Genomic DNA, 24,363 nt, shown 5'->3' on the forward strand with positions numbered 1-24,363 from the left:
ATTGAACACTTTTTCAGAAGTTTTAAAAAGCTACTTGCTTTTATCAACATCCTTTGATGGCATGCACTTCTTAAAAAACCCTCAGTCTGCAAATTCCTCCAGTGTTTCCTCATTAGAAGTCCTCAGACATTGTCTGTGTCAGAGTTTGCACTTTTTTAAAAGTTGTCATTTGACGAACCCTCCACATGCGGGGGACTTCCCTGGTGGCTCAGACAGTAAGGCGTCTGCCTACAATGGAGGAGACCGGGGTTCGATCCCTGGGTTGGGAAAAACCCCTGGAGAAGGAAATGGCAACCCACTCCAGTACCCTTGCCCGGAAAAGCCCATGGATGGAGGAGCCTGGTAAGCTACAGTCCACGGGGTCGCAAAGAGTTGGACACAACTGAGCGACTTCACTTTCACTTTGTTTCCACAACGCAGACCGGAACCCGTCTCGCTTCAATCATCATTGACTCTGGGGCTTAAAGGCGGGAAATGGCACCTGTATGTTTTCCTAGGTGGAAGCTGGCACCTCTAGGGAACAGGGCGGAGGGACCCTGGCCTTCTCGGGGAGGAGCCCGCCCCTCCCTGTAACTTTCGGCCACGCCCTCGGCGCCGCAGTCACGCCCCCTGGTGGACGGCCCCGCCCCGCCCCGTGCTCGCCTCCTCCCTGCTCCACCCTCCCGCCGACTCAGCGCCTTCCCACCGCCTCTCGGCTTTGCCCGCGGGCGGCGCGGCCCCGCCCCGTTGCGTATCTCGGCATCACTGGTCACGTGGTGCTCGGCAGCGGCCAGGGGGATCGGCTGCGACCCTCGCTCCCGCCCGCACGGTCTGCGCACGGATGACCGCCGCTGAGTGAAGCGCACTGAGGCGTGATGGCGAGGTCCTAGGGAAAGGCACTGAGAGGCCCGGACGCCGTCCCTAGTGGCCCTCGGCCTCCTGGCCCGGGCGCCCGTTTCCGCGCCGTTGCTAGGCAGCCGCGTCTGGGGCGGGAGCCGGGGCGGGCTAACGCGGAAGGGTCCGGTGCCAGGGCGGGGCTGTGACTGCGGCGGGTCAGGGTGCCGGGCAGAGGCCATGGAGCAGTACTGCATCTTGGGGCGCATAGGGGAGGGTGCGCACGGCATCGTCTTCAAAGCCAAGCACGTGGAGGTGAGCATCCAGCCCTTCTTCCTTCGGTTCCACTGAGATCTCCCGGTCTAACTGACCCATGCTTGGGCCGTAGCTTCTGCCTCCCGGTCGTTCATCCTGGCGTGCGCCCGCCTCTTTTGCTCGCGGAGGGGAGGGCTTCCAAGTTGCGGCCAGCTACCCACGGTGCTTTCAGCGAGTTCCCCTAGGAGCCTGGCGTGGATATCTCTGAGTTGTTTGCCCAGCTCTGCGCCGGTTGGCCCTGATTTCCCTCCAGCACGGGTTGGGGGGCGCGTTCCACCCCCACGAGGACCTCGACCTTCGGCGTCGCACCCCTTTTCCCGGCCGGGACGGGCTGGCAGTGTCTGCGTTCTGTCCCAAACAGACTGGAGAGATCGTTGCCCTCAAGAAGGTGGCCCTGCGGCGGCTGGAGGATGGCATCCCCAACCAGGTCCTCCGGGAGATCAAGGCCCTGCAGGAGATCGAAGACAGTCAGTATGTGAGTCGGGCTGGTGTTCTGAGGGACTGTCGCACCCTCCTTGCTCACTCCCACTCTGAGCGCCTGGGGTCACTGTGTGTTGCCTTATTTGCATCCTCACCCCTCAACTCACTGCCTTTCTTGTCCACATTCGTTCACCCAGTTATTTCATTCCTCACTCATTCCCTCTTGTTCACCCATTTATTTCTTGCCTACTTGTTCATTCATTGACTGACTTATCCTTTTTCTCAAAACATATAGTGATTTCTAATGATAATGATTATTGCCACCTGTTGAGCTCCTGTTACATTCTGCAGGCTGGGTTAACTGCTTTATGTACACTGTCCTTCTGAGTTTTCTCCTCCATACTGCAAGGCAGGTTTCAGGCTCTCCGACTCTCAGGCCAGGGCCTGCTCATCGGCACTCAGCTGGCTCAGCTTGTCTGTGGAGGCTTTGGCCTGATTGCAGAATTAGTGTTTTAACATTAGGGTCTCCCATAGGCTCTGCCCTCTGCTGGGCACTGGCAGCACAGCCCCTAACCTGCTCTTGATAACTGAAGTGTTGTAGGGGAGACAGACAAAGGCTACAGGGTCCACTTAGCATGATTTGTATGAGACAGGCGTGAGAGGGGCTGTGGGCACATGGGGAGAGACACCTCACACACTCAGGCTCCTTATGTGGTTTTCTCTCTTGTCCATGTCCTGAGTAGAGAATGTACTTAACTTCCTGGGGAGTGACAAGGCTAGGCCCACCCACCCAAGAGTAGGCAACACTCCGACTTGCTTCTTATTTTCTAGAGCTGTCCATGATATTTTGGTGACAAAAGCATGTTTTAGAACTGCATGTGTCAGCCTGGTTTTGTATAAAAATATATCTATATATAGATGTATATATAGGCTTCCCAGGTGGCTAAGATAGTAAAGAATTTGCCTGCAATACCTGAGACCCGGGTTTGATCCCTGGGTCAGGAAGATCCACTGGAGAAGGGCATGGCAACCCACTTCAGTGTTCTTGCCTGGAGAATCCCATGGACAGAGGAGCCTAGTGGGCTACAGTCCATGGGTTCACAGAGAGTCAGACATGACTGAGCGACTAACATACAACACACACACACACACATATGAATATCGGTGTATACCATGTCTCTTGTAAAGTCTGGTGGAATAGACTCCTACTGTTGACTATAGGTGGTAGGATTTTACTTTTGCTAGGGTTTGTATTGTTATAATTTTGTGTATTATCTGAATCTATATGTTTGTCCCAATTTGCAGAATGACTGTCTGCTACCATCAAAATCAGAAAAATAGCACGACGGCCATTCTTGATTTTTGAGGACAGTAAAAGGGCTTGCAGACGGCATGTGTGAGCTGTTGGAGGGTCCATGGGAAGCTGGTGATACAGTCCTATGTCCTATGTAGCAGGCCTGAAGGGTCTGTCTTTAAAACACTTCAGATATTCCCCTGGCCCAGGCCATCCTCACCTCTCATCAGAACAACTACAACAGCTCCCCCTTCCCTCCTCCACCTTCCCTGCCCCTACTGCCACTCCACAGTCAAAAAAATGTAGCTGAATCCACTGCCCAGCTTGAAAAGCTCCAGCGGCTTCTCTTCAGTCTGAAAGAACTATCTCTATCTGCTCCAGCTCATGCCAGCCTCTTCATTCAGCAAAATTTCTTCCATGTCGCTCCAAAAACAGCACTATCGAGACTCCAGGAGTATAGAACAGAGCAGCCTCCTTTCTGTTCTTGCCTTGGGGCCTTGTGTTTGCTGTCCCCCTGCCCACAGATCCTTCCCAGATCCCTGTATAACAGACCTTGCCCCATCTGTTCTCTTTTGTTTTCATCAGAATGCCCTATAGGTTTGTTAGTTTCTCAGTCATTTGTCCCCAAAGCTTCTTAAAGTCCTTGAGAACCCACTGGGCCTCCCTCCTGCTCATTGCTGTGCAGCCAGCCCTTGTGACCTTGTGGGCCCTCAGTTTATATGGCATGTCTCTTGCTGTCCCAGTGCTGGGAGCTATGATGACTTGTGTGTATGTGTGTTTCCAGATGATTTTCCAGTTCGTGAGCTGGTTGGGGGATCAGACATTGCCCTATGTGGCCTTTCTTAGACCTCCTTTCCCCTGAGGGTTTGCTAGAGCTAAATCACTTCAGTCATGTCTGACTCTTTGCAACCTCATGGACTGTGACCCGCCAGGCTTCTTGTCCATGGAATTCTCCAGGCAAGAATACTGGAGTGGGCTGCCATGTCCTCCTCCAGGGGATCTTCCCAACCCAGGGATCAAGCCCACATCTCTTAATGTCTCTTGCATTGGCAGGCGAGTTCTTTACCACTAGTGCCACCTGAGTGTTTACTACAGGATTCCAGTAGGGACTTGCCTTCTTCCGGGAGAAGGGAGCAAGAGAGCACCCAGCTCCCTGATCCTGAGCTCAGGTCTCTTGTCACCTTCTCTGCCTGCCTGGTCCTCTGTTGGCGCAGGGGCTGAGGATCCGAGAGAGTCTGAGCCATGTGAGTCTGGAGGCTGACGGGGGTACCCCATTGCAGGTTGTACAGCTGAAGGCCGTGTTCCCACATGGCGCAGGCTTCGTGCTGGCCTTCGAGTTCATGCTGTCAGATCTGGCTGAGGTGGTGCGCCACACCCAGAGGCCACTGGCCCAGGCGCAGGTCAAGAGCTACTTACAGATGCTGCTCAAGGGCGTCGCCTTCTGCCATGCCAACAACATTGTACATCGGGTCAGTACCACTATGGGCTGGGGTGGGCCTGTGGATAGCTGGGCTGGGAATAGGCCAGCCCTTGATAAAGGGCATGGTTTGGGAGGGGACAGAACGGGCAGGGCCTGGGGACAAGTGACCGAAGTTGTAGCCCTGGAGGAGACCAGGCCCTGGGCTCACCCGGGTGCCCAGCCTGCCGAGCCCTCCTGTCCCTAGGTCTACTGGGGGCTCTAGAAGAACTGATGCTTCTTTTGGTGCCCTCAGGACCTGAAACCAGCCAACCTGCTTATCAGTGCCTCAGGCCAGCTCAAGATAGCGGACTTTGGCTTGGCCCGGGTCTTTTCCCCGGATGGCAACCGCCTCTACACGCACCAGGTGGCCACGAGGTAGGGAGGACCAGTTTCTGGGCAGGATATGGCAAAGGATAGGCCCCCAACCTTCCTACTGGGGAAGAGATAATTTTGGATAGAGATGTTCTGTCCAAACAAGTGCTACTGGGGCTGGTGTGGGGGTCAGGGTGACCTTCCAGGGCAGCTTCCTGACAGATCAGTGACCTACCTGTGACCCCCTGCCCTCCTCTCATAGGTGGTACCGAGCCCCCGAGCTCCTGTATGGTGCCCGCCAGTACGATCAGGGTGTCGACCTCTGGTGAGACTCCTGTGGGCTAGACAAGGGGGGATGTGGGTAGCTGAGTCACCTCTCCTCCTGGACATTGAGGTCTCGAAGCCATTTGAGGGTTTTCCCTGCTGTGAGCTCTAGGTTGCCTTGGGAGTGTCTCCTCTGGTTAGAGTATCTCTGAGGAGTTTGGAATCAGTGATCCTCCCCATGACAGTTTTGAGCTTTGAGGGGTCAAGTGGGATTGGAGTGATTATCCCTGTAGGAAGTTTCTGGGCTGAGCTTGGGAAGGTGGTCCAAGGCATGGGGCATCTAAGCTGGTATGCTGGGGTGACATCCCAGGATGTAATGTCCCTGAGTTATGCAGAGGCCTGGGTCCCTGGATATGAAGGCCCTGAACCTTTATTTGGAATCAGATGCGTGGCAACTCACTCTAGTGTTTTTGCCTGGAGAATTCCACGAACATAGGAGCCTTGTGGGCTACAGGCCATAGGATCACAGAGTCGGACATGACTGACTTACCTGGTAGCTCAGTTGGTAAAGAATCTGCCTGCAATGCAGGAGACCGTGGTTTGATTCCTGGGTCAGGAAGATCCTCTGGAGAAGGGATAGGCTACCCATTCCAGTGTTCTTGGGCTTCCCTGGTGACTTAGATGGTAAAGAATCCTCCTGCAGTGCAGGAGACCTGGGTTCGATCTCTGGGTTGGGAAGATCCCCTGGAGAAGGGAAAGGTTACCCACTCCAGTATTCTTGCCTGGAGAATTCCATGGACAGAGGAGCCTGGCAGGCTACAGTCCTTGGAGTCGCAAAGAATCAGACACGACTGAGCGACTTTCACTTCACAAGAGTTCGAGGTCTGGGGGCTATTTTGGAGGTCTGCCCCAGAATGGGAGGGGGTGGCTGTGTGTCCCAGAGTATGAGTTTCTGAGAAGTTCCCCAAACTATTGAGTTGATGTGTGTTTCAGAGTTGAGGCCTGAGACCTATTTAGAAAAGGGGCTGTGCTCCATATTCTAGGCTTGAAGCTTTGGACTGTGTGAAGCTGGGGATCTGTCGGCTACTTTGTGGGTGTCTTGACTGCAGGGGGAGGTGTGGGTGCTGGTGTGGGGAAACCTGTGTCTCTGGTGTGAGATCTCTGAGATGTTTGGCTTCTGTACCTACAGGGCCGTGGGCTGCATCCTGGGGGAGCTGTTGAATGGGTCCCCCCTTTTCCCAGGAGAGAATGACATCGAACAGCTTTGCTGTGTGCTTCGAATCTTGGGCACCCCCAGTCCTCAAGTCTGGCCGGTTTGCAGGGGTCTACCATTTGGAGGGGTGGGAGTGGGTGTCTTCTCTTCCCCCAGCAGCTCGTAACTCTGCTGCCCTGCATCTTCTGTCTTCTGTCTCATGGCCCCCACACCTCCAAGACCCTCTCAGACCTTGGTCCTGGCCCAGCATGGGATCTCCTCCATCCCTGATCTGCTGGAAGGGGGAGGACCAGGGCCTAGCCCCTACCCCTTCCTGCCAATCCCCAGCACACACACAGCCCTTACCAAGCTGGGCGTGGAGCAGGCACCTGAGATGTGCCCATGTTCACTCATATCGTGCTGTGAGCGCATGATGTCATGAGTGATGTGGTGTGAGCAGGGGCAGGGGGATGGGGGATCTGTGAGTGAGTGGCAGCAGGTGGGTGACAGGAAGCAAGAACTGACTCCTAAGGGGGCTGATGGAATGGGCGCCAGCCCTGATGAGCCCCCTTCTCCTCCAGGAGATCACTGAGCTGCCTGACTACAACAAGATCTCCTTCAAGGAGCAGGCGCCCGTGCCCCTGGAGGAGGTGCTGCCTGACGCCTCTCCCCAGGCCTTGGACCTGCTAGGGAGATTCCTCCTCTACCCACCACAACAGCGCATCTCTGCCTCCCAGGTAGGGAGCCACCCATTGCCCTGGCCCTGCTTGTTCATGCCCCTGTGACCCAGCAGGTTGAGGTCCTCAGAACCTGTGATGGGCTGGGAACAGCACCCCCAGAGACAGGGGGCGTGGAGAAGGTGTGCCTTTCCTGAGCAGACCCTGGAGAGGCAGCAGGTGGCTAGGAGTGGCCATATTAAAAGGGCATGCCCACCTCGCAGAAGAGTGCATCTCGCTTCTTCATCCCTTCATCCCTTCAAGAAGAATTTACTAGCATCTGGCGTGTGCCCAGCATTGTCTTGGGTCCTGATCCTGAGTGAACAGACGTGACTTGTTCCTCTGTGCTCTCCACCCTGTGGTGGGGCAGGGCAGCCAGTCTGTGGGCATCAAGGGGAGGGATGTTGGGACTGACTCTGGGGTCATGCAGGTCTTCTGGAGAAGGGCAGGGGGGGTCTGTTATCCCAAGAGAAATGATAAGCAGAGGTCTGGAGAGGAGGACCCAGAAGGGGTAGGTTGTGGCTGCAGGCGAGGGAGGAGGGGAGACCCATGGGCTGATGGCTTATGGTGTCAGGCCTCTGTCATGTGTGCCTGTCCATCTGGCCTCATGGCAGCCTTACCTCCCTACCCTTGGAACAAGCAGTGTGTGTTTACATACACCCCCTGTGAGTTCCAATGTCAGCAATGCCTTTAGGATGTACTGAAGCCAACCACGGCTTCCCAAGTAACGCTAGTGGTAAAGAATCTGCCTGCTAATGCAGGATACATTAAAAAAAAAAAGATGTGGGTTTGATCCCTGAGTCAGGAAGATCCTTTGGAGAAGGGAATGGTACCTCACTCCAGTATTCTTGTCTGGGAAATCCTAAGGACAGAGGAGCCTGGCGGGCAGAGTTGGACATGACTGAAATGACTTAGCACGCAAGCACAAAGACAACGGACCAATTCTCAGCCCCCTACTGCTGCCTCCAATCTAAGTGCCTCCTGCCTCCCCACAGGTCCCCAGTTGCCTCCCAGAGTCTGCTTCTCCTCCTGCCCGTTCAGTCTCTCCTCCACCCGGCAGAGAGAGGGGCCTTGTCCCTCAGGCAGGCTGTCACATCTTCCCCTGCAGGGCTCTCCTCAGCCGAGAAGCCCAGGTCCTAGTGGCCCACAGGCATCACACACATGGGGTCATCACATCTGTGACTCTGCAGCTCCCTTCCCCTTGCTCACTCCCTGGGACCCCAGGCCTCCTCCAGCTCCTAAGGTCTGTGCACGTCTGTCCCAGAGCCTCACTCATTCAGCTTTCAGATCTCTGCTCAAGTGCTACCTCTCAGGGCATACCCTCCTGTTCTTCAGGCCTGCAGCCACCCTAGTTTTCCTTGTCCACACTCTGACTTTCTCTTTCCCACAGTACCAATCATCTGATGCACTGTTCATCTTACTTTATCTGTTTGTCACCCCCTGTGCTGTGCTGTGCTCAGTTGCTCAGTCGTGTCCAACCCCTGACTATATAGAAGACTTGAAGGCAGAGCTCTTTGTTCTGTTCACTGCTACATCTCCTGTCTTTGGAGGAGTGCTGAAACAGTGAACACTCAGAGCTGTTGGGATCATCTTGAATGGAGAATGCATGAATGAGAAAATTTCTCCTGGGCAGTATTCACATCCCCCGCTACCCCCACCAGAGGGAAGTGAGCTGAACCTGGAAGGCTGCAGTGACCGGTTTCCTTTTGCTATCTCTTGCTCGCTCCCCTCAGGCCCTCCTGCACCACTACTTCTTCACAGCTCCCCTGCCTGTCCACCCCTCGGAGTTGCCGATCCCCCAGCGCCCAGGGGGACCTGCCCCCAAGGCCCACCCAGGACCCCCCCACGTCCATGACTTCCACGTGGACCGGCCTCTCGAGGAGTCACTGTTGAACCCGGAGCTGATTCGGCCTTTCATCCCGGAGGGCTGAGATGCAGGGCCAGGCCCGGTTGGCTTGTCCCCCCGACTTCCCACCCTTCCCAAGGACAACCCAAGGCACTCATTCCTCTGCTCCAGCCTGATTTCGACCACAGTGGCCCTGGTCCTGGCCAGACGAGGCCATCCAGCCCCAGCAGAGGGCACCCTCAACCTGTGCTGTTGGCCTCCCACCTGTGCGCTGCTGAGGGATCCATCAGAAGGGGGCATTGAGTTCCACTACCATGCCTGCCATCATCAGGGATTCCACTGGTCAGGGATTGTCCCAGTAGGACCATCTAAGGGAGCTCTGAGTTTAAGATGTCCTCATGTTGGAAACCCAAGTGAGAAGGAAAGTTTGGTTTGATTTTGTTCTCAGACATTAAAGACCAATTCAGTTTTGAGATTTATTATAAAAACCCTGAGTAGTTCTATGTGACGTACGCCCCTCTTCTGTAGCTCATACAGAGAGAAGTGGCCGAGGTGGCATCATCTCTTGGCCCTTGTTTCTCTCTGGTCACTTGGAAAGTGGCCCCATTCATGGCTACTTTAGTCTTGGGGGCTTCCTAGGTTCTTCATGTAACAGAGCTCCCATTTAGAGGTGAGGTGGCAGGAGTCAAGGGCCAGGGATCGCTCAACTGGGGGACCCGGTAGTGACCCTCCACACCTTAAACTGGTTTACCGGCATCACCCTCAGGATCAGGGTAGGCTGGGACCACATGAACCTCCTCTTCACTCAGAGATATCTTGCAAATACGACAGACATTCCTGGAATTCATTTGTTAATTAAGTAAATACCAAAACAATCTGAACTTGCTCTTGTCTTTTTTATTTAATAATTTGGTAAGCCAATTCTAAAATATATATGGGGAAATGAAAAGGTTAAGAGGAGGGAGAAGCAGAAGAAAAGGAGAAAAGCAATGAAAGGATTTACCGTATCAGATACATACCAAGACATATCATAGTGGCCACCTCATGCGACGAGTTGACTCATTGGAAAAGACTCTGATGCTGGGAGGGATTGGGGGCAGGAGGAGAAGGGGACGACAGAGAATGAGATGGCTGGATGGCATCACCGACTCGATGGACATGAGTTTGAGTGAACTCCAGGAGTTGGTGATGGACAGGGAGGCCTGGCGTGCTGTGGTTCATGGGGTCGCGGAGAGTTGGACACGACTGAGCGGCTGAACTGGACTGAACAGTAAATAAGACAGTGTGCTATTTGTTCATGGATAGATTCAAAACAGACAAGTGAGAGAAACTCACTAGCAGTCTTTTATTCAAAATATACATTTTGTGCTCATACATATAAACTTCTGCAAGCACTGAGGTTACAGAGGTGACTAAGTGCCACCATCACTGCCCTCTGGGCTCTGAGGGTAAAGCACAGTAAACTCAGTTGTTGTTTGTAGGGATAAATTTAAGTGTCTCATGTGACTTTAAAGGTGTTTTAAGGATCTGGCCTCTACCTGTTTGTCCAGCCACATCTGAAGACTAAACTTCAGTCTAGTTCAATTTCTGATATCTCCCACCTCCATATGAATGTGGGTCTGGACCCAAACCCTGATCCCTGACACTCAGCCAGTTCTGCTCACAAAGACTCTATAAACCTTACCCCCACCCCCAACATAGACCCTAGCCTTGACCTTGAGCCTTACATTTAACCTGACCCTATTACCCTGACCCTGGCATGTACCCTCACTCTCACCTTCACTCAGTTCTTTGGCAGCCCCTTCTCCCCCGGCTCCCGCCACCGGCCTGACTTTGATCTTAGCATTGACTCTGACCCTCATCCAAACTCTGACTTCATTTGACCTAGAACTTAACCTTGTCCTTGAACTTGGCTCTCATTTTCACCTTAACCATGACTGTCTAATTTATATTTATCTTACTTTGTTTCTCATGTTGACCCTGGGATCGAACTCGGGTCTCCGGCATTGCAGGCAGATACTTTACTGTCTGAGCCACTGTACTCAAGCTGAAACTGAAACTAGTCTGCACCCCAAACCTGATCATGACTCTGGTTCTGACACTCATCTTGAGATGGACTCAAACTTGGCTGACACCACTGACCCTAATCCCATCATGACCTTGAACTTGACCTAGACCTTAACCCTGAAATTGAACTTCATGGTGACATAGCCGTTCATGATTATGATGACTCTGATCCTCAGCCTGATTATCACCTCCATCTTGACCTATCCTCACGTTGAAACTTAAGCCTGATTTTGACTATAAGCCAAACTGATCCTCTGTGGTAAGCAGACTAATGTTCCCCTAAAAATGCCCAGGTCCTAAGCTATGAATATGCTTTCTTGCACACAGAAGGGATTTTACAAATTTAAGGAGTGAGATACAGAGTGTCCTGGATTATGCAGATTGGGCCAATGTAATGGGGGAGGGGAGGGAAAGTTGGAGGAGAACTTAATTCCTGCCAGCAGGAGTAGAAATGGAACCCCACCTTGACTTTTAATTGACTTTGACTTTCATAATGTCATGCTCACCCTGACACTAACATTATACTCACATTGATCTTGACCCTGAATCTGACACTGATTCTAATTCTGAACATCAACCTCACCCTCAACTTGACCCTGAATCCTTCTCAGAACTGGACATGCACTGTCAACCTGAACCCAACTTTTACTTTCATCCCCAAAATACCATCTTTCTTATCCTGACATTCATCCTCTCACTAACCCTCTGCAATGGAGGCACAACTTGATCCTGTCTTGACTCTCACACTGATCTCAGACTTGAACTGGATCCTGAACCTAACCCTGGATCTAAAATTTCCCTCACACCGATCTTGTCCTGAACCCGATTGCAATGACATGACCCTGACCTTTCTCTTATCTTAACCTGACATAGAATTTTACCTTGAATTGGACACTTATCCCAATTTCTGATCTTCATCAATCTGTGCCTGATCTTACCCTCATCCTGACTGTGACCCTAACTGTTCTGACACTGAGCTAGATCATGATCCTCACCCTTACACTAACTCTATCTTTGACATGGTCATGACCAAGTCCAGAGTGAGGTCCGGGGTCAGGGCCAAGGCAGGGGTCATGACAAAGGAGACACTAGGTGAGGGCCAGTGCCAGGGTAAGAGGGAGGCTGGGGGTCTCTGTGAAGGTGATTGTAAAGGCAAGAGTCATGGCTAGGGCAAAATTCGGGGTGAGGGAATGTTAGGGTGTGTCAGGGTCAAGTGAGGTTAAGAATAGGGGTGGGGTAGATGTCAGATGCTAATGAGATCAAAGGCAATGATTAGGGTGAGGCTGAAGAAAAGGGACAAGGTCTGGATAAGGGCCAGAACCAGGGCAAGGGCTCAGGAGGTACTTGGTGCAGGGGCACCACAAGTTCCAGTGTAAGGGTCAGTGCAAGGGCGAAGGTAAGAACGAAGATGAATGTCAGTATAAGGGGATGAGCCAGGTTCTGGGCTACTGTCAGGACAGGAGCAAGTGCCAAGGGGAAGCTCAAAAGCCAGCTGAAGACTAACATAAGCGGAGCCGGCGTGCCATTACTGTAAGGAGCTACAGCACTACGGCTGGGCAAGAATTATGCCCGCCGGGCGGAAGCCGGCGGCCTGGGCGGGGCGCGGCCTGCGGAAAGAGGTTCAGCTTGAGGGGCGGGGCTCGGCCTAGGGGGGCGGGGCGCGGCCTGCGGAAAGAGGTTCAGCTTGAGGGGCCGGGCTCGGGCTACGGGGGCGGGGCTCGGGCTACGGGGGCGGGGCTCGGGCTACGGGGGCGGGGCTCGGGCTACGGGGGCGGAAGAGCAGCGAAGGCGTGGCCAAACCCCGGCGTCCAGGGCGGTGGGCGCCATGGAACCGCAGTTGGGTTTGCGTGAACTGCTGCACGTCTTTTCCTTCTTGGAGGCTCGCGACCTGCTGTGCGCCGCCCAAGTGGACAAGGTAGTGCGTCCTGTCCCAGGTGGGAGGCAGGGCTGGGTTCGTGGTCACTGGTGTGTCCATGGTTGTTCTGTTCCCTCTGGGCCTCAGTTTCCCAAATCTGGGAGGAGGCGTGCGGCGGCCCTGAATCCGCCCGGAATAAGCAGAGGACGCTCGTGGCCTCCGGGGTGGTGATCTCCTCAGCGTTTGAAGGGGTCGCTCAGAAAGCCTCTTACTCCTCCGTCCCTCCATCTGTCTACAGTGTGTCCAGAGCTCCTGTTGGCTTGACCTGCACTGGGTACCTGTGAACAGAGTTCATCCCTAAGATTGACTTAGAGATCCCGCCTCATCTGGAATATTCTGCAAGTTCCCTTCTGGGGCCTGCCCGGAAATCCTTGCTCTCCCTGTGAGTGGCACCTCCTGCAGGCTCGGGCTGCCCCTTCTCAGCCAGTCGAACTTCCATACTGGCTGTGTTCCCTAAGTGCCTGTTGAATGCGGTAGTCTGGTCTGCGCTTCTGCGCATGTTACAGGTGTTCTGAGCACTTTCTCCTCTGTTCGCTCCCTCAGCACAGCTATAACCAAATGATCGTACAGTGTTGTGTATTTGTTAAATATCTGCTCCTCACCACCCCCCCACCCCCGCTAGACTCATTTCTAAGAGTGGGGAATTTGTTTCTTGCATCACTGTGTATTACATCACTGTATAATCATTGTGTGTGTGTATACACTTAGTATATGGCTTGATATTTAATTGCTGTTCAGTCACGCCAAGTCGTGTCCCACTCTTTGCGACCCCATGGACTGCAGCACGCCAGGCCTCTCGGTTGCTTACCATCTCCCAGAGTTTGCCTAAATTCATGTCTATTGAGTCGGTGATGCCATCCAACCATCTCAACCCCCTTGATATTTAGGGTCCTCAGTAAATGTTTGTCCAGTGAAAGAATTTCTTCATTTTTAAAAATACATTATTGTATCATTTTACAAAAGGTAAACAGAAAGGTCTCTTTCCCTGCGTTGTGTAATTATAATTTAAATGTGTAGAGTAGAATACTGGGTTGTTATCCCCAGTTGTACCAGTAAGGTATTAGGGCTTCCCAGGTGGCACTAGTGGTAAAGAACCCGCCTAACAGTGCAGGTGGTGTAATTGACGTGGGTTTCATCCCTGGGTCAGGAAGATCCCCTGGAGGAGGAAATGGCAACCCACTCCAGTATTCTTGCGGGGAGAATCCCATGGAGGAAGGAGCCTACTGGGCTGTGGTCCATGGGGTCACAAAGAGTCAGACGCGACTGAAGCGACTTATCATGCACGCACAGCAGTAAGGAAAGTGACTGTCAGGTAGTGAGCGCTTGGCTGAGGTCACCCAGGTAGTCCCCCAACAGAGTTAGAAAGGGAGGTGCCTTTTACCCTTTGATAACAGCAGGTTTCCTAGGTTCTGGTTCCCCTGGTAGGTAAAATGAGGCCAGCAAACCCTGCTTCACAGTGTCATCACGAAGGTCAGGTTCTAACAGAGAGATTCTCAGAGGACTTGAAAGTGAAAATGTTAGTCGCTCAGTTGTATCTACTCTTTTGTGACCCGATGGACTGTAGCCAGCCAGACTCCACTGTCCATGGAATTCTCCAGGCGAGAACACTGGAGTGGATAGCCATTCCCTTCTCCAGGGAATCTTCCTGACCCAGGGATCAAACCCAGGTCTCCTGCATTGCAGGTAGATTCTTTACTGTCTGAGCCATCAGGGAAGCCCAAAGGTGGGTAGCATCTATTTTGTAGGTTTCATTACATATTATAATTATTAGGGATTATAAGTATTAGGGAAATAAGATCTCAGTTGGGTTTTGAACTGGGAACTGTGTAAAAGGAGAATGGATAATCTTGCCAGGTTTGATCTTTGCAAAATATCAACTTTACATTCCTTCTAGCCAAAAAAAACTTCCTTTTTTTTTTTTTTTTTTAAATTAGGCTATACTGGTTCTCAGTTGTCACACACAGAATCTTCAGTTTTCATTGCAGCATGCAGGGTCTAGTTCCCTGATCAGGGATCAAACCCAGGCCCCTGCATTGGCAGTACAGTGTCTTAGCACCTGGACTACCAGGGAAGTCTCCAAAAAGACTTCTTAAGGGCTGAAATACTTTGAACTTGGATGAGTGAGGGCTGCAGAAGTAGGAGCCAGAACTCAGACAGGATGGTTGTTACTTCTACCAGGGCCTGGTAAGCTACATATCTGGATGGGAGCCTCAGTAGGTCTGGGTCACAAAAAGCTCCCAAGTGGTTTCCATGAGGATGGGTAGGCTCCTGAATCCAGGGTGGCCCAGCTAGAGAGGCCAAGAGGTTCCAGGATGCAGGTGTGACCTGAGGGAGAGGGAGACGTGGCACTCTGTCCCAGGGCCACCTGAGCCTCTTCCAGACATTTCTGCAGAAAGCAGTTTGTGGGAATAGGGCCTGTGTATCCTTCCCAGATAGGAGTTCCGTTCCACCACCTTGACATCTCTTTAGCCAGGGCCTTGATTTACTCCATTGCAGCAGCCTTCTTACAGGCCCTGCTGCACTGCCTTCTCCAGTTCTTCCTTCTCATAGCATCTAGTGACCTTCCTGAAACACAGTTTGGCTTGTCACTCTGCCGTTCACAATGCTCAAGTGACTTCTCACTGTTTTTGCCCTTCCAAGAGTTAGTCCAAGCCTGTCTCCAGCTCCTTTCTCTGTGTTCTGATTAAGGCAACCTGCTCATCATCTTTTTCACACTTGTGAATCTTTGCCGAGGTGGATGTCTCTCCCTGAAATTGCTTCAGACATTTTCTTAGAGGACAGCCACTCATCCTTCAGGGCTTGAGCCATCATTTCTTCTGAACCTCTTGGCCCCAGTTGGGTTGGTCATTCTCTCCTTCCACATTCATTGTTTGGTGGGTTTTATTTGATTGTCTGAATATGTCACCTCAGGGTGAGTGTTCCTGAATGCCAGCACTGGATCTCATTCAGTGCTCTGTCGCCTCCACAGGGTTAGGCCCTGATTGCTTGCTGACTGAACAGATGACTGTCTTCTCTCCCCGCCTTTTCTAGGTCTGGAATGAGGCTTCAAGGACCAAGGAACTGTGGAGGTGAGTGAAGGAAAAACCAGGCCTCTCAGGAGAGAGTATGGCTTGAAGGAAAGAGAGGTGGCCCTTTTTAGCACTCACTGCATTTCTGTTAAGGAGACAGGAACAGGCAATCCACAGCCCCTACCAGAAGGAAACTCCTCCCTCCTTGGAGGAATAAGACTTTTCTTTAATACTATGTGGAAATAAAAGAGACTTTATTAATCAAGTGGAGGTTGATCTTGTGGGCAGGGGTACCAAACTCAGGGGCAGAAGTGTATAGCAGATTGAATGCTGATAGACAAATTGAGGGACAGATAAGCCATTTTGATTTCATCTTTGCTGTAACGGCATTGTTCACATGGGTATATCTTTCCTTTTCTCCTTTGCTTTTCACCTCTCTTCTTTTCACAGCTATTTTTAAGGCCTCCTCAGACAGCCATTTTGCTTTTTTCCATTTCTTTTTCTTGGGGTCTTGATTCCTGTCTCCTGTACAGTGTCACGAACCTCCGTCCATAATTCATCAGGCACTCTGTCTATCAGATCTAGTCCCTTAAATCTATTTCTCACTTCTACTGTATAGTCATAAGGGATTTGATTTAGATCATACCTGAATGGTCTAGTGGTTTTCCCCACTTTCTTCAATTTAAGTATGAATTTAGCAATAAGGAGTTCATGATCTGAGCTACAGTCAGCTCCCGGTCTTGTTTTTGCTGACTATATAGAGCTTCTTTATCTTTGGCTAAAAAGAATATAAGCAGGCTGATTTTGGTGTTGACCATCTGTAGAGTCTTGTAGATGTAGATGTCCATGTGTAGAGTCTTCTCTTGTGTTGTTGGAAGAGGGTGTTTTCTATGACCAATGTGTTCTCTTGGCAAAACTCTATTAGCCTTTGCCCTGCTTCATTCTGTACTCCAAGGCCAGAATTATGTGTGGGTTTATTGTGTGTGGATCACAATAAACTGTGGAAAATTCTGAAAGAGATTGGAATACCAGACCACCTGACCTGCCTCTTGAGAAACCTGTATGCAGGTCAGGTTTAGAACAGTTAGAACTGGACATGAAACAACAGACTGGTTCCATATAGGGAAAGGAGTACATCAAGGCTGTATATTGTCACCCTGCTTATTTAACTTATATGCAGAGTACATCATGAGAAATGCTGGGATGGAAGAAGCACAAGCTGGAATCAAGATTGCTGGGAAAAATATCAATAACCTCAGATATGCAGATGACACCACCCTTGTGGCAGAAAGTGAAGAACTGAAGAGCCTCTTGATGAAAGTGAAAGAGGAGAGTGAAAAAGTTGGCTTAAAGCTCAACATTCAGAAAACTAAGATCATGGCATCTGTCCCATCACTTCATGGCAAATAGTTGGGGAAACGGTGGAAACTGTGAGAGACTTTTTTGGGCTCCAAAATTGCTGCAGATGGTGACTGCAGCCATGAAATTAAAAGACGCTTGCTCCTTGGAAGAAAAGTTATGACCAATCTAGATACCATGCTAAGAAGCAGAGACATTACTTTGCTAACAAAGGCCCGTCTTGTCAAAGCTATGGTTTTTCCAGTAGTCATGTATGGATGTGAGGGTTGGACTATAAAGAAAGCTGAGTGCCGAGAAATTGATGTTTTTGAACTGTGATGTTGGAGAAGACTCTTGAGAGTCCCTTGGACTGCAAGGAGATCCAACCAGTCCATCCTAAAGGAGATCAGTCCTGAATATTCATTGGAAAGCCTGATGCTGAAGCTGAAACTCCAATACTTTGGCCACCTGATGCAAAGAATTGATTCATTTGAAAAGATCCTGATACTGGGAAAGATTGAAGGTGGGAGGAGAAGGGGACGACAGAGGATGAGATGGTTGGATGGTATCACCGACTCAATGGACATGAGTTTGTGTAAACTCCAGGAGTTGGTGATGGACAGGGAGGCCTGGCATGCTGCATCAATGGGGTCACAAAGAGTCAGACACGACTGAGTGACTGAACTGAACTGAACTTGTAGTACAGTGCTCACAATTGAAATGGGTAGAATACCAACCCTAAACAGTATTTTTTTTTTCATTTTTACTGATAAGCTGGGGTAGGAATTTCCCTTTGAGTAACACAAGTAAGTATATTTCTTGCAGCAGTTCAAAAAAATCTCTGCAGCAGCTTATCACCTAACCCCCACATATGTGTCGTGTGTCACCATATTGTATGCACCTCCAGGTTCCTGAAGCAGATTGTTTAGCTGTCTGCAAGCCAAGTCACAGATGGATTTTCGGTTGATTATTATTTTACAGTATCTGGCGTTAACTCTTTTTAGCATAAAGTCATTGCTTAAGATTGTACCTATGTTCATATAAAAACACTGGGTTTCTGTTTCTGGGACAACACATTCCAGGAGCATTGTCACATGTGCATATCATTTCTGATGCTGTGCCTGTCGTGGGTACCAGACCCAAAAGTTCCTCAGGCCCATTGAAATTCTTACGGACACAGTAAATGAACGTGATTAACTGATCATGTGTTTTTAATATGTACTCTAATTCTAATTTAAAATACTTCATGTTACTTCTTTACAATGCTTCATGACCTTTTTTTCCCCTTTGACCTTTTAATTAAATTGTGCCATTTCTCTAACATATTAAGCATTAGTTTTTTGGGTAAAACTAAAACTGCAAACATTTCCTTTTGTTTAAGGTACGTAATTTCTGTTGTGTACATTAGATTGTTTTGCTGTCAGTTGCTTTCTGAAAGGTTTTGATGCCAAGGGTTTTGATTTTTTCACTTGATACATCTTTGTATTTCAGAGATGTATATACTTTACTTACATGCACACTTCAACCATATTGACAGTCCGCCCTTTTTTGGTCAGATCATTTGGTTTTATTTCTTCTGAATATTCATCATGATTCCAGTTACGGTTTGATGTATAATGGCCTTAAAGATGTAGAGACAGGCTTCACTTCCACAAAGAAACATGCTTTCTCCCTCTTTTTTTAAAACTACGTTGTCTTCTTGGTCTAGTTTTTATTTTCAAACTGTTTAAGTTGACATATGTGTACAAGAAATTCCACTTTCTGCTTTTTCCACCTAAATGAACATCAGCAGCATGAGAGGAATGATGCGAGGCAGCTGATATTCAGCTTCTTAGTCCAGGAGATGAACCAAATGGCGAAGGCCTTGGTGGAGATGATTCTTTTTTTTTTTTGATGGTGCCATTCAGCTTGCGGGATCCTCGTTCCCCAGCCAGAGACTGAACTAAGGTCCTCGGCAGTGAAAGTGCACAGTCCTAACCATGAACTGCCAGGGAATTTCCTGAAAGCCCATTCTTGTCTGAAGGGGACAGTTCTCTGTGGCCCCAGACAAGTTTTATCAGCTGGTAATTTGATTTCAGTATAGCTGAGTCTTCTTCTTTTAGCTGATTTGTGTGTGAAATTTGATTTTTAAGTGTACACAACTACTTCATATAGACCAGTCCTATTGAAAGGAATTCCCTAGTGGCTCAGATGGTAAACAGTCTGCCTGTAATGCAGAAGACCTGGGTTTGATCCCTGGATTGGGAAGATCCCTTGGAGAAGGAAATGGCAACCCACTCCAGTACTCTTGCCTGGAAAATCTCACAGACAGAGGAGCCTGGCAGTCCACGGGATTACAAAATTGGACATGACTGAGTGACTTCACTTTCGCTTTCAGCCCTAAGCAGACCAGACAAGGTAATCTGGATGCCCATTCTGCCCACAGGCTGTGAGTATGCTACTTCTGGTAGAATAAGCAGAGTTTCAGTGAGTATAGAAAAGCCTGCATCCCACCTCAGCATTGGATCCCTCAAAGGAAATTGAGGCCTACGTAGACAAAGTGAGTTATCCAGGCTAATGTTAATAGCTGCTGAAACGGGGAATTGAAACTAGGCCTACTGATGCCAAAACACCTTCTAACGACTCCTCTTCTGCCTGGGACTGGGGCCTGTGTTTCAGGCAGCTGTGTCTGAGACGCTGGTCCTCCTGTAAAGCCTCCCAGATGACCCTGGGCACACAGACATGGAAACAGTACTATCTCTGCCGATCTGAGCTCGAGTTCCGAATGGCATCTGGGCGGCCAGAGGACTTTACCTGCAGAGCCCTTGCTGGGCACAAAGGTATGGGGGTGACACAGTGGTAACTCTGTACATTTCCACAGCTTCCCTGGTTATGTCTCCAGGGATTTGGTCTTTCAGCCAGTTAGTTGGAAAGTGCCACTCAATGAAGATATACCCTTGCTGGGTTCTATACTTGTTCTATATAATTTGACCCTCATAGAGATCATTACATCTGTTTCAGAGTAGAAAGAAACTAACATGAGGAAGTTGTTCACAGTTACATGACCAGGGGGATGGTAGGGAGTCCTGGGCATGATAGCCGGGTTGTAAGTCTGAAGCCCTAACTCTGTGGGTCTACCGCTGTGCCCTGAATCAGCACTGCTTCTGAGAAAGGGATGACTGTCCCACCTACCAAGCCGAGTGTTCATATCCTGAGCACCCATACGTGTGCTCAAGGCAAGTCTGTGTTCTCTTTCAGGAGAGATAGATGATCTGGCCTACATCTCAACCAACGAGTACCGGTTTGATGGTCGGGAGAAGTCCGTGGTGTGCACCGTGTCCTCAGATGGCACCGTGCGTGCCTGGGATCTGCATGAGGTGAGCTGCCTGGGAGGGGGCCAGGATGAGTGCTGTGGATTCTGCTGTGTCCTCAGTCTTGCGGCCCTTTGCCTTTATTCTCTTTAACCATCACAGTCAACGTGTGAGGTGTGGAAGCCCCACTGTACAGAGAAAAGTGTGAGCTACAGGAGGCTTGGTCACTGTGCCAGGTCACTCTGCAAGCTTGAGTCTGACTGATCACAAATGCCCTTGACTGTCTGCTGCCCTGCCTCAGGGAGATGGGCATTTTTACAGTGCCTGATGGAGGCTGTTCATGCAGGGGGATGGCAGCTGGCTTGCCCAGTTTTGTGATGTCCACATTGGAGCTGATGCTGGCCTCTGGGTGGTTTTTCCCAGATAATGCAACTTTGACTCACCCATTTGCAAACTAAGTGTTAAAAACTTCAATAACTTATTAGTAATTTCAGACTTGGTTGGCACTTATAGTTAAAAAGTTTTCCTATCCATTTTCTCATTTGTGGGAACAGTAGCCATTATTATTCACAGTATTCATTATTATTATCATCCTAATTTTATTCAGGTTTAGACTGAGACAGAGAGGAAAGGCATCTGAGTTGAACCACATGGTCGCTTGCAGATCCAGGGCTTCTGCCTGGGACCATGGATCTTTTCCTGGAAAACTAGATAACTTGATGTTTTCAAACACCCTAGACAAAGAGGTCTGTCTAGGGCCTTGCATTATTAAGTAGACGGACTTGGTGAGGTGGTTGCTCATCTTGTGCTGTTGTTCGGGTTTGCTGGACATGTCAGTTTCCTTCCACGTGAACTTAGTGCAGAGCAAGCTGAGGGAGAGCTCCTGAGTAGGGCACCAGGAGGCCCTACCTAACTTCCTGCAGATTGCAGGGCACTGTGGTCAGAGACCTCTGACCGTGATCTGTGGACTTGACTTCTCAATTCGTTTGGAAGCTGCATTCTTGAGTCCCTGTGCCTGCCTTGGGGGTTGCTGCTCTGCCCAGACTTCATGGTAGAAGCCATGAGAGAGAATGGTGTGAACCATGTTAGGCGATGGGAGTGCTTGGCTGCCAGTGAATGAGTGAGTCTGAAAGCCCTAGCTGGGCTCCAGCCCAGGATTCTGACAGATGCCAGATGACAAACCAGGCCATCTGAGGGACTCTAGAAACCGGGATAGGAACTCAGAAAAGGAGGAAGGCTGGGAGCACAGGATGGGAGCAGTGAGAGGGCAAAGGGGCAGAGCAATTTTGGAATGCGTTTTGGATAGTTATAATTTGCTTTGATTTTCAATCAAGGCTTTTATGTAAAAGGAAAAATGGGACTAAAAGATAATTCGTGAGAAGTAAAAAAAAAAAAAACGCCCTTCCTTCCACTTTTCTAAGGTTTCCAGAGGTAACCACTTTTTTATTCATTTCTGGTCTTATTAAATTTTATATTTTATTAATAGATTCTGTTTCTTGGTCTGTATACTTTAGAGAGTATCTGTTGACTACTTTACAGAAACATTTTTAATTACTAGGAACCCTTTCATATTCTCTGATTATTATTATTATTTTTGTTTGTTTAAAGGATACAGTTATTTGCATCGTATGTCTTTCCTCCATAGTCAGTTTTTCAGTTGTTTATCACGGATTCTTCTCTTCCATGTGCTTTATTTTCCTCATATATGTGCCATGATGTTTGACATAGTTCCAAGTGAAGGCCTCTGGTGACCATGGGTGCATGTAGCTGGTTTCTGTCTCATTGCAGTTGTGTTGCCCTGAAAGACACCTGCCTCAGGCTGTGGACATGAGACCTTGCAGGCTTAGTAGGTTAGGGATCTTGGGCAGGAATGCGACCCAAAGGCTGAGAGGTTCCATAGTTGGCAAATCAAAAAGATCTTGACTTGAATAGAAAGAGCTTTGGTGCAGGGGTCAGCAGACCTTTCTGTAAGACCTTTACTTTCTCTGGAAGCAAATATTTCAAGCATTGTAAACCATGTGATTCTGCAACAACTTAACTCTGTGGCTGTAATGCAAAAGCAGCCACAGATAACAGGTAAACAGAAGGGAGTGGCTGTGTTCCAGTATAACTATTTATGGACACTCAAATGTGAGTTTCATGTTGTTTTCAAGTGTCATGAAATGCTCTTTAATTGTTTTTTTCCTTTAACTAAAATTCAAAAATGGGCAGTAGGCTGGGTTTGGGTATACGCCGTGGTTGAACTCTACTGTGGTCCGTTTATTATAGGGTAGACCACTCTGCATCCATTCTCCCTGCTTCCCTATCTTAATCCCTCTTGTGAGGACATCGCCAATCTTACTTTATTTTTAAAACGTTCAGTCATTCGGTTGGAGTCATGCAATATGTAGCCCGTTTCCGTGCTCTGTTCCCCTGGTCACTGCTTTCGATTCTGACATGAGAAGGGGAGTTCAACTGCTACTTTGCCTACTTCCATACCACTGGCCGCTGGGGAGTCATGTGTGGTCTCCGAGACCTACTTGACAAGAGCCAGTCACCAGTGCAGAGTTTCTGCTAGTGATGGTCTTGTTAGCTGTTCCAGCAACAGAATCAACTGTTGATATGTTGATGTGAGGGGGAAGAAAGAAAAGAAAGGAAGAATACTGGGATATCATGACTGGGAAAAGATTGTGCTAACATGATAACACCTGATACAAAAAGGACCATAATAACTACAAATTGGAAGAAAAAAAAAAAAACCTTGTCGCAGCTCTGGAAAACTCTGAAACAACGACTAGAGGATTGGTTCTCTGATGCCCTTTGTTAATATGCCGAGGGCCTGCTCTTTACCTCACTCTTCTAGCTTTCAGAATCCTGGGAGAGACCGTGGAGCTGGGAGTCAACCCATCTCAGACCAGTTTTTCTTCTCTGTGCTAATGGCCATGACAGGGCATGGACCTTGGCCAGGCCCGGCCCGTGGTAGCACCACTGGGCACCCCGATGGGAAGGGCGTGTTCTGAGCAGGGCAGCTGCAATTATTCAGCAGAAACGCATCCATGAGCCTAAATTAGCTTATCTGTCAACTTGGGCTCCTGGGGACCGAGTGAGATGCTCTGTGTGGAAGTTCCGTCTGGAACTCAGGTCCTGAGTACAGCTTCCAGTCCAGGGCAGGGTGGGGGGCAGTGCTGGTCCTGCCCCGCTGTGCGGCCTTCCTCAGTTAAGCCATAGTTGGCCACTGGGAGTGCTTCAGACATCCCAGTGTGCACCCCAGACCCCACCTTCAGTCCTCCTGGCCGTGGCTCTAGCCCCAGGCAGTCTCCGCACCCACCCTCAGCCACTGCTCTCCGCTAGGACAAATGTCTCCTTTGTGGTAGAACGTTACTTTTTTTTTTTTTTTAATGAATTTTATCTATTATTTATTTTGTTTTTGGCTGTGCTGGGTCTTCATTGCTGCATGATCTTCTCTTGTTGCCAAGTAGGCTCTAAGGGTGCGCAGGCTTCAGTAGTTGTGGCATGTGAGCTTAGTTTCCCTATGGCATGTGGAATCTTCCCAGACCAGGAATCAGACCCATCTCCTCTGCATTGGCAGGCAGATTCTTAGCTACTGGGCCCCCAGGGCAGTCCAGGGGAGCATTGCTTTTGTGTTGTATCCTGTATCGTGCTGTGCAACCTGTAAGGATGGGGATCACACCCCTCATCCTGCACGCGCCCAGCGTGCCCTGGGTGATGGCTGAATGAATGAAACTAGTAAGTGTTTAGGACATAAATGAGCCCTGTGTGAGTTGTTACATTCATTTTGTTGTTGCCCAGGGCATGGAGCTCTGGTCGAGCCCTGTACAGTCTGCTGCTCTGGTGAATCTGGTGACCTACCCTCGACTGCAACTGGTTGTCACTGTGGACGAGCGGGGACTGATCAAAGTATGGGAAGCAGAGAACGGGTGTGAGCAAGCCGCCTTCTTGCTGCCCATGTATTCATCTGCACTGGAGGCCTGTGACATTCCGGAGGGCCCCCTCTTGCTGGTGAGTAACCCGGCTCCTAGGAGCCTTTCCTGTTTCCCAGCATCTGTGGACCTGGCACCAGACCACCATGTCAGGTGGCACCTCAAGCCAGGCCCTCCATGTGGCAGACCAAGTG

At 49.9% G+C, this 24,363-nt stretch overlaps 1 protein-coding gene across 4 annotated transcripts in view; it reads left to right on the forward strand.

Moving 5' to 3' along the window:
- The first annotated feature begins 753 nt into the window (after positions 1-753).
- Positions 754-24,363, forward strand: part of CDK20 (cyclin dependent kinase 20) — a 45,930-nt gene continuing 22,320 nt past the window's right edge. The window contains exons 1-11 of one of the 4 annotated variants that reach the window (XM_088838190.1): positions 760-1,128; positions 1,490-1,603; positions 4,123-4,311; positions 4,555-4,676; positions 4,876-4,938; positions 6,067-6,190; positions 6,651-6,806; positions 15,644-15,681; positions 19,618-19,778; positions 20,197-20,315; positions 24,039-24,248. In XM_088838190.1, the coding sequence (XP_088694316.1) occupies positions 1,054-1,128; positions 1,490-1,603; positions 4,123-4,311; positions 4,555-4,676; positions 4,876-4,938; positions 6,067-6,190; positions 6,651-6,806; positions 15,644-15,681; positions 19,618-19,778; positions 20,197-20,315; positions 24,039-24,248 (1,371 nt within the window). In that variant the 5' untranslated portion in view covers positions 760-1,053. Of the gene's footprint in view, positions 1,129-1,489; positions 1,604-4,122; positions 4,312-4,554; positions 4,677-4,875; positions 4,939-6,066; positions 6,191-6,650; positions 6,807-8,518; positions 9,513-12,474; positions 12,614-15,643; positions 15,682-19,617; positions 19,779-20,196; positions 20,316-24,038; positions 24,249-24,363 lie in introns of those variants that run through there. The other 3 variants (XM_088838188.1, XM_088838189.1, XM_088838187.1) reach the window with 3 other exon arrangements.

Source organism: Moschus berezovskii, chromosome 7, assembly GCF_049115385.1.
Source record: "Moschus berezovskii isolate FMDL1 chromosome 7, NW_MosBer_1.0, whole genome shotgun sequence".
In the NCBI taxonomy this organism is placed as follows: domain Eukaryota; kingdom Metazoa; phylum Chordata; class Mammalia; order Artiodactyla; family Moschidae; genus Moschus; species Moschus berezovskii.